The sequence below is a fragment of the Danio rerio genome, chromosome 21, assembly GCF_052040795.2.
Source record: "Danio rerio strain M-AB ecotype USA chromosome 21, GRCz13ab, whole genome shotgun sequence".
Lineage (NCBI taxonomy): Eukaryota > Metazoa > Chordata > Actinopteri > Cypriniformes > Danionidae > Danio > Danio rerio.
This window is the reverse complement of record NC_141041.1, coordinates 23,942,762-23,957,117: the sequence shown is the minus strand read 5'-3', so window position 1 is coordinate 23,957,117 and position 14,356 is coordinate 23,942,762. Positions and strand designations below refer to the sequence as shown.

Genomic DNA, 14,356 nt, shown 5'->3' with positions numbered 1-14,356 from the left:
ACTTTACAAGATGTAAGATAAGGTGTAATGTGCACGCACGCACACATGCACACACACACACACACAGTATTAGCATTTACTAACACCATTGTTGGCTTTATATCACTCCAGTATAACAGTGGACACATTATACATACAGATAGTTCTGCCCAAACAGCTTACAAACGTTGAATTTCATCATAGGTGCCCTTTAACAACTGATTTGTAAAAACTAGTTAATTTTGTCTTTTCCATGATAACAATAAATCACATTTTAAGGTGTAACTAGGTTAACTAGGAAAGTCATTGGGAAACATTAGTTTGTTCTGTCGCCAGTCAAAAAATTATTTATTATTTATGTTACAACCCTGGTCTAGGGTCAAAGACGTAACATAAAAAAACATGGACAAATAAAAATATATCCCCTACCTAAACACCCAAATGAATCTAAATACACATAACAAAATAACAAAAAAAACACTCCTGTCTCCCTCACTATAAATAAAAACAAGAGAAAATATACACAGAAAAGATAAGTGTGACATCCAACCACTGCTTTTCACTGTGTATAAACAAAGTACAGTATTTACAATAACAACAAACATTGTAAACATTGGGGGGTGGCTTGAATGGATAAACAGATAACAAAAGTAAAAATGTACACACACACCAAATGGATGAAAATAACTCTTTGCAACTTTATATTTTACCTATAACACCAAACGCCAAGCAGCCAACTCGCTCTCCCGCTCCATGCTCATATCTTTTTTTTTAAAGACGTCCCCTCATCTGCATAATTAGAGCAGGGACTGTGCAGAGAAAAAGAGAGAAAGAGAGAGAGAGAGAGAGAGAGAGAAACACAAACACACACACACCTGCAAACGTAAAAAATGTAACTGCTTTCAATTGTCAAACCAAAATAAATAAAATTTTCTTCGGAAGAAAATATATTATAGGAACTACAGTGAAAATGTTCTTGTTTTGTTAAACAGCACTTGGGAAATATTAGAAAATAGTGCTTATAATTTAGGCTTCAACTGTTTGAATACAAAACTTATTTTTTTTGTAAAGTTATTAAATATATACTATTATATTTACTGTTTAATTACTTTATACATGTTTTGTTGCTGTTTTCATATTGTGAAATTTGCGATGATCTGGCAAACACTCTTTTCTCTGATCAATCATTATTCATTTTTTGAATCTGTATATATTCTGTATATATATATAGACATGCATGTATATGTGACAGGTTTTTTTTTACATTCACACCAGCAAATTCCATGAAGCAGGACTGCAAATCTTTTTGTTTTTTTGTCTTTTATTATTGTTTACATTATGCTGTGTGACACTCATTCACAACTCAAAGTTCTTCAACGCACTGCAGATCTAATAACCATGTAAAGAGTGTTTGTACATGTGCAGAAATGTGATGGATTGCATGGTGTGTATTTGTGTTGTTGAAGTGACCAGCTTGTACTGAATAAGCTGTTCATGATGTAAAGGAAGATTTTAACCACTTGTGATCTATTTTTCTTTTGTTTGAATGTTTCTCTTTTCTACTAATAAAACAATAAGCGAATATTAGCTTCATCATTCATTTTGGTTAGTTTAAGTATGGCTGATTATGAACTGAAAATTGTGAATATTTTCTTACATATTAGCAGGATAGGATGATGCAATGCAAAGAGGAAGCGATTATGATGATTACATATAATAATCTGATTTAAACCTATTTATAGCTTGCATTTAGACATACTGTATGCCATCTGGAGTGAACGTAACATGGCAGATCACAGCTGCTTCTGTCTACACTGATTTGTGCTAATAACTTAACTTAGATTATGAACTATTTGAGTTTGTGAGGAACGGTCTTGTGTTCAGCAACTGATCTTGGATCAGAACATAAGTGACCCCCAACTGTAAACAATAATAAAATCTGATAAATTTTTGAAGGCCCACCTGTCTGACATTTTCTCTAAAATGTTTGTATGAAATGCTCATTTAAACCTTTATTTATTAACTATATATATATATATATATATATATATATATATATATATATATATATATATATATATATAAAACAGAGATCCAAAGAGAACCACTGGTCAACAGTGTGATTGCAAAAGACCAGCTTCTGTTGAAAACAGGACTGACTGAATATCCACTATTAAATATCTGCAATTACAAAAATAAACAGACAAATTCATAATACTGTAAAACACCCTAAATCTGTTGAAATGCGTTGATCTGATGGCAGTTGAGTTTGCAGCTGGATATTATTGGGAGATTGCTGACAGCAAGTGAGCAAGCTTCACCGGAGCGCGTTTAAAATTCAAGTTTATTTTACTTTCTATAGCAGAAACATCATCGAGCCTCGCTAGATCCTCCTGTATGGGCGCCCGTCAATTATAAAACACTCACAGGACATTAATTTGGACAACTACGTGGATATATTAAATACTTTACACAAAAATACACAAAGAGAGGCCTTCACTTTCACTTCACCCATAGTTTGTGAATGAAAAGTTGCAGACGGGATCCTGAGGCTGTTTATGCGGCGAGTTTGAAGTAATCAGCAAACAGGAGAAAGTGCACAACTTCGATCATTTTAATATAGCATATCAATAATGAAATTCAAAAATTATAGTGTAATACTGAGATTTCATTTTAAGCTATCTAAGGACAACCAGCTGAGAATCAAAAACGTAGATTTATGAGTAGGTTTTTAGAAATATAGCATCCCATTTTCCAATTTCAAAATATTCTAAAGCATACACAAATCTAAGCGACACATGCGAACGATGGCATTCTGCTAAAGCAGATTTAGCTCGTATGTTTTTGGCATGCCCTACACTGTTCGATTATTGGACAACTACTGTATAAAATTCTGTCCGAGGCATATAATAAAGACATTAGGCCTAGCTTTGAAATGGCTATTTTTGGAGTACTTGAACAAGATACAGTCATGTCCAATAATTATCAAGACGCTTATGCCTTCATGTGTCTTATGGCTTGAAGAAGAATATTGCTTGATTGGAATCAAGTAAACCACTTTTGGTTTCACTTTGGTTTAGTGATATAATGCTGTTTTTAAGATTGGAGAAAATTAAATACTCTCTTAGAGGATCTACTAAACGTTTTTATACAGTATGGAATCCAATGATCTCATACTTTGAAAAAGGCCAAACATTAAAACTAATAGAGGCCTATGCTTATAAGGATAATGCAATCAATCTCGATGAGCAAACATTACTCTTAAATACTTCCTCATTGTGCTATAAAAACTCTTTTACTATGTAAATATTTAATTTAATTTAGTATAAATTTTTTGTTACTATTATTATTATTATTTCTTTTTTATATATTATTAATTTTTTATTATTTGTTTATTTTTTTAATTTTTTTTATTTTTGAAGGGGAGGGAGGTTATTCATGGGGTAGAAAATGTATCAAAAAAAAAAGAAAAAAGAAAAGAAAAAGTCTTGTCAAATACTTGTATGTAATAATTTGCCTCGTTTTTCTTTCAAAAAAAAATAAAAAATCTAAGCAAAACTTTTAAAGGGCCATAAAACTTCCCACCTGTCTCAGAAGGGTGTTTTCATAGCAGCTGATTTTCACAGAGGCAACACAAACACAGACATAGGGAAGATAGACAGGGATTCGGACTGCGGATCTGAGAGATGTGTGGAAGTGTAGGTTTTTCAGTCCTTAATATTGTAGTGATATTACTGTAAACTTAGTAACTAATTCATTTTGACTAAGGTGTGTCTTTAAAAACTGAAAGAGTACTGCTGACGATACTAACAGATTTAAGCATCTGAATAAACAGAAACAAAGTATATTGATCACTTATCTAATCCTTAGAGATAGGACAATTAACAACAACTGAAACCGCGTCTGTTTTTAAAAGGAGAGTGGCAAATCCAGATTTCATAATTTCCCGGTTCGAAAAGCTCTCGGGTAAAAAATGTTCCTCACAAAAATATTTTTGTCACATGTTAGCAGAACACTGTAATCCACACATGTGGGTTCACATGTGAGCTGTGCTTTCATCGTGGGGAAATGGAAAAAAACCTTCATTGGGGCACATTTATAAATGCAACACTGACGACCTGTCAAATTGCCAACAACCAATTTTCACTTTTTAGTAAAATATGTGTCCTAATTGTGTTTTTAGCAATGTTGAACAAATATATGACTGTCAACATTTTTTAAAAAAAAGGTGTTTTGTGATCCTTTAAAAGCACAGTATGTCATTTTTGCCTCTAGATGACATGTATTCATAACAAACAAAGGTGTATTTTGATGACATAGTGACTAAGTGTGGAATCGTGGGAGTTGTCATCTTCATTACATTCTACAGGGTCCAGAAGTCGTTCATGGATGAGCTAAAGAATTCAAAATTTAACACTGAAAGCTAGTGATGGCTACTTTTAAAACATTGCTTCATCAAGCTTTGAGGCCTTTGCAAATCTTTTGTTTTGAATCAGTGGTTCACTGTGCATATCAAATTGGCAAGGTCACATGATTTCAGTAAATAGGGTTTCTTTATGTCTCAACTGTTTTGAAAATTCAATAGTTCTCCATTTGGGGCGAATCACTGAAAAGGTTTCTTACGCTAGTATACAAACATGAGACGTGTGTAATGAAAAGGAAGAATAGCTAATAATCTCTTGGTGACTAGTTTAGCAAAGCCCACCATGACAATATTCAAGCATTGACAATTAATAAAAGAATGAATATTATGCAGACACTTAACAGTAAATTTATTGGTTATACTTTCAATTTAAACTTCGCAATATGTTTGAAAATGTCAATTCTAATAGATGTTTTGACTGAGCTTTTGTTGCTTATGGCTTTGACCGCCAGGTGTCCCTTGCATGTGCTGTTGTGAACACTTTGAAATTGAATTATTTTGCAAAGCAGTTGTTTCAAATCATTAAAAAGCTTCATTTCTCTCATTACTACTGGGAATTGTCTAAGCAAAAGCACAGAAGCTATTGCTGATGAGAGACGAGCATGACGTGGCAATAAAGGTCTGTATGCCACAGTCAACCACTTCCACTTTTTTCAGTCGTCATCAAATGGGGGAAAAGCAGAGCTGCTTTATCATACTAAATACACTTTAGGTTTCTGTTATATTGCAGTGCGGTAGAAAAATGAACACATGTTAAAGTGTCTATGGTGTTTCCATGTTTTCTTTAAAACCAAACTGTAAATTGAGGGGAAATTGAGCATAGCTAAAATGTCTAATTTCACTGGATTTGAAAATAATTTTAAACATTTGGGATAATGCAAGAACATAAGTAAAATATATAATATTGTTCCAATGGTTTTTGGAAGCATATACAGTTGAAGTCAGAATTATTAGCGCCCTGTTTATTTTTTTCTCCAATTTCTGTTTAACTGAGAGATTTTTTCAACATTTCTAAACATAATAGTTTTAATAACTCATTTCTAATAACTGATTTATCTTTGCCATGATGACAGTAAATATTATTTGACAAGATTTTTTCAAGTAACTTCTATACAGCTTAAAGTGACATTTCAAGGCTTAACTAGGTTAATGGGGTATATGCCGAGCTAGTGCCTGTTCCCATGCTGATAAACTTCCGGTGACCTGTTATTGTGAACTTTTTTCCATTTTATATGGTTCCTTTTACAGCATCGATGTTGTAATGTTATTAAAATACATTCAGTTAAATAAACTTTGGCATTTATTTAGTTGCTCAAGCGTAAAATGAGACAAAAAGCCGTTTGCTCGCACGCGCCAGTCAGAATCGGCAGGTTAGCGCAAAAGCTCCATTGAATATACTGGGTTAAAATAAATGCTCATATTATAAAGACATGGCGGCTGAAAATGTAATTTAATGCAGTGCTTCTTGTACAATCTGAGGCCCACTTTAAATCAGACATCACTCAGCTAGTGGAGATCGCTGATTTTTAAAGAAAACAGACCTTAAACACAACGGTTTTTGCATTGGCATTAAATTCGCCGGAAGCGTTTAACCCAGGTTACTGGCAAATTAAAAGTCCTACTAGCATGCTTCGGCATATACCCTATTAGGTTAACTAGGCAGGTTAGGGTAATTAGGCAAGTTATTGTATAACAATGGTTTGTTCCGTAGACTATCGAAAAAACATATAGCTTACAGGGGCTTATAATTTTGAAAATGGTTTTTAATAAATTAATAACTGCTTTTATTCTAGCAGAAATAAAACAAATAAGACTTTCTCCAGAAGAAAAAAATATTATCAGACATACTGTGAAAATTTCCTTGCTCTGTTAAACATCATTTGGGAAATATAAAAAAACAATAATAATAATTGATAGGGGGCTAATAATTCTGACTTCAACTGTACATGTTTGATGAATTCAAACTTGACAAACTGCTTTATTTGATATGATCCAATGCAAGAACATTCAAATAAATATTTTGCAAATACACCATATATTCATATACAATAGTTGCATCTTATATCATATCATTTTCATTGTCGTCTGTGTATAGAGTTGTGCACTCTTGCATTCTTAACTGTCGCGTAACATGAGAAACTCATGAATGAATGTAGGGATGCAAAGTTTCCTTTGCTTGGCTGAGCTGTTGTGGATGGAAACACACACACACACACCCACCCACACACACACACATCTACATTTGTATAATTCTGACCTCAAACCCAGAGAGTGGATGAGCTGAGAAGAACAAGAATCTGTGATTAAGTGCATGTCCTCAGGCTCTGAACCCTCAAATCCAAGTATAGACTTTTTAATTGCACTTTAGCCATGGCCTAGCTTTATATCCAGCCTGCGTTAAAACGTTTTCATAGTTTGAAATTGATTGCGTGGATGCTCCAGGTCCCAACTGATCACAAACGATCACATATTTGTTCAATTTTAAGCTTTAATTCATAATCTGTGTCTGAATAAATTGATGAATGCTGTTAAGTCATTATTAAATCACTGTTATTTATAATTTGTGGCTGCTTTTCTGTATTTATATAGAGAATAAATTGTGTTGTATATCAGAGGCTTTTCTTTGTCACTGCGGGTGATGGAATGCAAGAACGGCCATCCATCCCGCCACCTTCAATAATAAATGAGACACCGCTATCACTGTGTCATTCTAAACCTTTCTACTCCACTCCACTGTATTCTTGTCCATGGAGGGGAAGATCTGTGAATTATTTAAGCCAAATCAGTTTAGAGAGACTCAGCTGCCTCTTTCTCTCATTGAGCCTGTGGACTTTGGTCGTAATTGTAAGCATAGAGCGGTTGGTTCATATTTATTGTACATTTCTAACTTTTTATTTATTTTGGAGACAGCTGTTGGGCTTTTTTACAACTTGGTTAAGGCACTGGACGTGAGAGTCATGGCATCATGGTCCACAGAGTATTAGGGGTACCTTATATCTGGCTGACTGTTTTATTTCTACCCCTCCTCCTTCAAGGTAAGAATATCAACAACCATTTTCTTTGTTTTTATTGCGGTCAACTATAGGCCAATTTACTGTGGTGACCGATGGTACCTGCTACTTGGTCAGGTATAGTCGGGTCAATGTGTTACCCACATTGGGGTCTGTCAGATTTTGTTTTCGCTGATTGACAACTATCTGATTTCCAGGTCATGGAATGTCTGAAAAATGATGGATTGTAATCTGGTGATTGTTCATGCTTGTTGATGTCTGTCTAGTGTAAATTGGGCTTAAATTTAGCAGTCCTATTTATTTCTTCTTCAGATGTTTTGTTATATACATCTCATTTTTAAAACACAAAAAGCACAATGTATTCTATCTGTGATGTGCCCGTTATAACTTAATCTTTGCTAATAATATTATTGTGCACTGTACGTTTTAAATTACACGTGTGCTCTTCCAGGCGTAGAGATCTTGGACCCAGGACAAGTGGTATACACTGAGACCAAGACCAATGGTGTGGTGGGACGTGGAGTGATTCTGGAGTGTGGCCCCACGTTACCTGATGTCTACATCTGGGGGTTTACCCAGCCGGGGACAGACACCATCCGTGCTGTGGTGTACAACTTTGGGAAGGGTCCCAAGATACAGAAGTTAGCCAATGAATTGGGTGAATTGACAGTAATCAGCAACAGCGCCTCTTTGTCCATTGATAAGCTTCCTCTGGCTGCAGAAGGAGTGTATACCTGCCAGGCGCTGTATGATACCCCTGATGGAGCCAAGTTGTATTACTACTATGTGTTTCTGCGTGTTCTAGGTTAGTAGTAGCCGAGGGATCTCAAAGTACTGATCTGAACGATAACTGTCTTACTTTAAGGGTAATTGACCTTGGTGTTTAGATTGGGGATGAAAGATTATTTAACTATGTGAAGTTTATTTATAAACTAATTTCGAGAGGATCACACGCTTATGATTGCTTGCGGCTGGTCCCGCATTATCTAATTTATGATTCAACAATCAGACGATTCCTAAGCCACTATAAACACCCTAAGCCATCTTCATTTTGATGAAGATGAAGAACCCCCCCTTCTAGAGATCTGTGCGGGACTAAATTTTGAATCCCGCTCCCGCCCGCACCCGCCAGGTTTTAGCCCGAACCCGACCGCTCCCGCTTATACTAAGAATTTATTGTCCCGCTGCCCGACCCGCCCCGTTTTCTGGCCGCCGCGCCCGATCCCGCTAAAGAGCAGGGGAGAACAAAACCGAAAATCCCCCAGCTATACAGTCCAGACAGCCAAGCTGTCTGTATAAACACACACACAGCACCAAGCACACACACACACAGACAAATCTCTCTCTCACTTTCATACGCACGCACGCGCGCGCGCGCGCACTAACGCGCACACACAAGCACCAAGCAGACACACAGGCGTTTGCTGTTATATCAACTCAAAGGCTTGTAATACCATGTATCAAGTACCAATGTAATACCAAAAGGTTTTATATAAAGGTATATAAATACTGAGTCGCGCCAGCTCCGGGCCGCAGCGCACATTACTCTTGGGCCGCTTATGGCCGCCGCATCTGGCCCGATTGATTCGGGCCGGAATCGGGCAGTGAGTCCACAAGCATCCGGAGTCCGGCAGCCGGAGCCGGGCTGAGTGGTAAGTCTCCGGCAGGCGAGAATCTAGGCGGAACTGGCCCGAGTGTATTTTGCTATCTGGGAAAGCTCTCTCTCATTCGCGCGCGCACTAACATATACACACACACACACAGGCAAAGCTCGCTCTCTCTCGCTCGCTCGCTCTCTCTCTCTCTCTCTCTCTTTCTCTCTCTCTCTCATTGGCATAGCAATATCCGCGATATTGCTAGACAGCCCGCTCCCGTCCCAAATTAAACCCGTTACCGACCGCTCCCGCGATTTATTCGGAATGCAGACCTCTACCCCCTTCCACCCCTACTTGTCCTCCTTTCCTAGATAGGTGGCACGGTGGCCCAGTGGTTAGCACTGTTGCCTCACAGCAAGAACGCCACTGATTCTAGCCCTTACCAAGCCAGCTTACGTTTCTGTGTGGAGTTTACACTCTGTGCTCATGTGGGTTTACCGGTTTCCTCCCACCGTTTAAAAACATTCAACTTAAGTTAATTAACTAATCCAAATCGGCACCATAGACATGCACATAGTAAGTAGTTATCTTTTATGAGCAATCACTATCTGTTCATTAGCTACTATAGCAGGGGAGTTCTCGAGATCTACCTGAGCTTAAACTCCCCTCTCACCTTGCAAACGAGAGGGAGCCCCAGGCTCGAGAATCTTATGTGCTCAGGGCTCTCTCCCAGGACAGCATGCAAATCAGGCTTTAATAATCAATCATCAGCTCCTGAAATAAAACATATTTATTTTTATTGTTTAGCTTTTGCTAATAACCATTCTTTCAAGCTCCACCATTACTGACGTTCTATTTTGTAACAATTTTAACAGTGCCAGTGACCAAACCTTACATTGTGATGAGTGACTCTTCGCCAGTGGAGGGCACGTCAATGATCATGCGCTGTGGCCTGGAGAATGGCACACGACCTATTAATTACATTTGGGAACAGGAGAGTCGGGAAAGCAAGCTCACCACCATGGCTGAAATCTATGATGACAACCAGTTCAATCTCACCGATGTCAACCGCAATCACACTGGATGGTACAGATGTCTTGCCAGCAACCAAGTCAACCAGCAGCGCAGTGACCGAGTCTGGCTTGACACCATATGTAAGAGACTACCAAGTACTTTAACATAAACAATGCAGTGATTTAAAAAGCATATCAGGTAAACATACATGGGTCTTTTTCCAGTTGGTCCAGATCAGCCTCAGATCGATGTCACCCCTTACTCTGTGACGGAACGGGGTTATTCTGCCCTGGAAAGAGAGACAGTTTCCCTTCTGTGTCAAGCTTCTTCTAATCCCCCCAGTCAGTACGTCTGGTTCTACAACAACTCCCAGGTGTTCGCGGGTCCGCAGTTCACTATCACCAAGATCCTACGTATGCACACGGGCCACTATGCTTGCCTGGCTCAAAACACTTACCTCAACACCCGCTCCAGGAAAACCATCACCCTCACCGTCTACTGTGAGTGCTCAGACAAAAACCCTGCCTGGAATCTGGTGGCCATCTTTGCTGTTTCTTCTGTCCTGATAGAGTTCAACAGCTTCCTCAAGTTTCCTTCTGAAATTTCTTGTCTTTGCTTCTTATTACACCTTTTCCTTTACACTAACACACTCACATGAACGTACAGACAGTTACGTAAACAAAGGTGTCAGGCTTCCAAAGTGGCTGATTGTGGACGTGCATCTGGAGGAGAAGGACAGTTCTGAAAGCTGAAGGTATACAGCTGGTGTGATTGTTTCTGTTATGACAAGTTAAGAAAGGCCAAGAGGCCTGGTTTTGTCATAATACTTCAATCTCCCTTCATGCCTTGAATGTATATCTCTTCTTGATTTTACCAAGGTGTTAACAACCGCACCCATAATGTATAATGACACATCAACACCTTATGATATGACCTTAAGTTTGGTTTAATTGAAAGAGGATTAATAATGGCAAATTCAAATAGGTAATGCCAAAGCAATATTTCATAATTCTTGAACTTTCTAGAAGTTGGCTACCTCTTGCCTCTCTCTAGATAAATAATAGACATCTAATCCGACCTCTCTGCTCAGCTCAAATTCAGGAGTGCTTCTCTGCCTCTATCAGTTTCCAAAATTGGCCCAAATCACCCAGGATACATTTCACTGCCCTGTGTTACACAATGGTTTTGTTCCCACAGATCCACCAGATGGCGCTCCAACTTGCTTGATTCTACCAACAAACAATTACACTGACCTGGCCCTTCTCTGTACCTGGGAGGGTGGAATCCCTGCAGCCGCTTTGAGATGGACCCCGTATGTGTTTGAAAAAGAGAGTGAGGGATTCTCCAACATCACAAAGATTCAGAAAGGTCAAGATACTGCGAACAACTCTGTGTTCATCTGCCAAGGCTCACACGTTGCTTCAAATGAAATCAAGAGCTGCAGTGTAAAAACTTGTAAGTGGAAATCTAAGAGCAGTTATTCTACTTTGAGATGAAATAATGATTGGTAAATATTTGTGCATCTTGATCCCAGGGGCGCCCTATGGGGAACCAAAGTGCTCAGCATATGCAACTCGAAACAATGAGTACCTAATGCTGTCCTGCTCCTGGGAAGGCGGGTTTCCTCGAGCCCTAGTTTGGTGGTCCTCCAGCACAGGAGACATGCAAGGCACATCTGAGGAGAATGCTAACATCCTGGTTCTGCGTTCAAGCGCTACCTACAGTGGCAAGGCCTTTGTATGCCATGCAAAACATCCATTGGTTAAGGAGATCAAACAGTGCGTTTTAAAACTGGGTAAAAAAGGGTCACTTGTTATAATTTGGCACTTTCTTAAAATAGTAAAAGAATGCTTTTTTTAACCGTGTCATGTCTTACTGTTTTCAGAGGCACCGGTCCTTGTAACTCAACGGAGCGTTATGACGGTTTATGAAGGCAATGATGTCCAGCTCAGCTGTGTTTTGAGTAGAAACTACCCTGTCACAGAGATTTCCTGGTACAACAATCAGAAACAGCATGTGAATGATATTCCTTTGAAGTACGTCTTGGAGCGGGCTGCTGCCTGGACCAACTTGACTGTGCGAGAAACAGACAGCGAGACAGACAGTGGCCAGTACTGGTGTTCAGCTACCAATGCTGTGGGTGGGGCAGAGATTCCCATTATGCTGATGGTGAAAAGTAAGCAAACCTTTATAGTTTACTAGACATACTCAGTATAACTACAAGGTAGTTAAGAATTTGGATCTAAATGTTCTCAACACTTTCCCTCAAGATCTCTTTCCCTCACTTTTTCTTCGACCTTGATTAAACTCACCTGCCTTTCTAGTAATCATGAAGACCTTGATTGGCTAGTGTTTGTTTATGGTTGGAGCTAAACTTTGCATTAAAGTAAATGACAAGGGATGAAGTCGAGAACTCCTTATCCTCCTCACCCAAGTTACTGACTATAATTAATCTTGTTTCAGGGTACCCAATGCCCCCAGATTTAAGCATCACTAGGATCATGTACAACAGTCGTCACCGGACAGATGTTGACCTAGACTGGCAGCTTCAGTCTGAAGGTGATCTCACTGGGTTCTTTATTGAACGGCAGAGGCTCCCTGAACCTGCGAAGAAAAGAAACACAGACGTTCCCTGGCAGAAACTGATAGATCTGGATCCTGAGTCCCGAACCTACCAAATAAACAATCTGGATCCCAATGGAGCCTATGCATTTCGCATTACTGCCATCAACCACCGCACCATTGGAAACCCTTCAGATATAAAGAGCCCAGGTAACAACACTTACACACGTTAAAATGCAATAAGAATACATCAAATTTAGATTAGAATATTAAATAAAAAGCAGGCTGCTACTTAATGTTAATGGAAAAAGTTTGGAGTGCTCATTGAAACGCTAATGCTGATGATCTTTGTTTTGTTGTCCATTCAGGTGAAATGCACAATCATTTGACCACTTCCATACCCACACATCATCCTATCCCTTTCCTCTTACACGATCTGCCTGCTAACCTGCACTTTGACCTTTCCTTACATTACTTTGTCTCATTCTGTCTGATAATAACTTATCTCTAAAGGAAGAGAGTTTGATCAAACATGCTAATGAAGCCAGTAAATCCAAGTTAACCATTATTTAAAATGGTAACATTCATTAAAGTTGATTATAGATTCATTTTAGGTTTTACGAGTGTCTGAAAAATATCAGAATACAATGCAAAACCATGCTAGGATTTTGTGAAGCTGAAATAGGTATGCTGTCTTCCAGCCGACCCTCCCTTCAATGCCTACCCAGCTGTGATCGGGGCAGCCATTGGGGGCATGATCATAGCCACAATAATCACTATACTGCTCTTCATGTATGTGGTACGGAACCGCAACAATAACCCACGTGAGTCATGCACCATTTGAAGAAATCACACTTTGATGGTTTAAGCATTGCTGTATGCTAATGCCTGTTTCACACTTCACAGGGCTCCATGACTTGATATTTGGAAGGTATGCAACAACAGTTATTTCAAAGATGTTTGATTGTCTTGTCAAATTTCTTCACTACTCTTTTACTATTTGTGTTTTCCAGGCAAAATAGCCAGTCTAGAGAGAACATTAATTTCCCTGAGGATGAAGTTCCTGGCACAGCAGAGGGGGAGAGAGGTACAGAAGAGCCAGGCCCATCAGCCACTCCAGGTACCTTATTCATTTAGCTCAAATCAAAACAGTTAACGTCTTGTTTTCTCTCACTTCAACAAAAAACCTTCTCTTTCAGCGGCATCAATGGCACTGCCAAGGCCAACAGCAACACCTACGAACCTTCCCCCAGGCAAAGAGCCAGTCAACGTAACTATAACTGTCATGGCCTCCAGCTAAATACGAGGCTAATAATATTCACGTTTCTATCATAAATGTACTACAGGAGAATACACTCTGAGGATCAAGAACACATTTTCATCATCAATAGAAGAAAACTATAAAAGAAAGAAAAATCATTTTGTGTTTTACATTTTGTGAATATAATTTTATACTAAGATCAGTTTAAGTGTTTACTAACAAGTGTCTACCATTTAAGTAACAGCGTCTGATTAACTACAAGCACATTTTGTCAATTTACAGCTGGATTGCTGCTATATTTTTTGCTACACTGTTTAAGAAGGTAGTCAGCAATCCTACATACAAGCAAAAGGGATTTTATTTGCATCAAAATCAAATGTGTTAAGGCAAACCGATTGTTTAAGCTAGTGATAATTTGGTATTTTTAAAGCATTGTAAGCAAAAGGCACTATTTTCTGAACTCAGTGTTTTAATAAAACAAAAGCTGAACAGGACTGGAAGTTAATGTGAT

General features: G+C 38.4%; 2 protein-coding genes across 4 annotated transcripts in view; both read left to right on the top strand.

Annotated features, from left to right (window-relative positions):
• Positions 1–14,356, top strand: part of LOC147838831 (odorant receptor 131-2-like) — a 1,093,102-nt gene that overhangs the window by 73,936 nt on the left and 1,004,810 nt on the right. The gene's annotated exons all lie outside the window — the stretch shown is intronic.
• Positions 7,130–14,339, top strand: vsig10l2 (V-set and immunoglobulin domain containing 10 like 2). 2 transcript variants are annotated; one of them, XM_087301218.1, is made up of 12 exons: positions 7,130–7,437; positions 7,865–8,218; positions 9,884–10,162; positions 10,247–10,522; positions 11,220–11,477; positions 11,557–11,817; positions 11,908–12,198; positions 12,486–12,794; positions 13,286–13,408; positions 13,491–13,515; positions 13,598–13,704; positions 13,784–14,339. In XM_087301218.1, the coding sequence occupies exons 1-12, from the start codon at positions 7,368–7,370 to the stop codon at positions 13,882–13,884; spliced, it is 2,454 nt and encodes an 817-aa protein (XP_087157344.1). In that variant the 5' UTR covers positions 7,130–7,367; the 3' UTR covers positions 13,885–14,339. The 2 variants fall into 2 exon arrangements, with proteins under 2 accessions (XP_087157344.1, XP_087157345.1); XM_087301219.1 differs by lacking the exons at positions 11,220–11,477; positions 11,557–11,817; positions 11,908–12,198; positions 12,486–12,794 and having other exon boundaries at positions 7,168–7,437.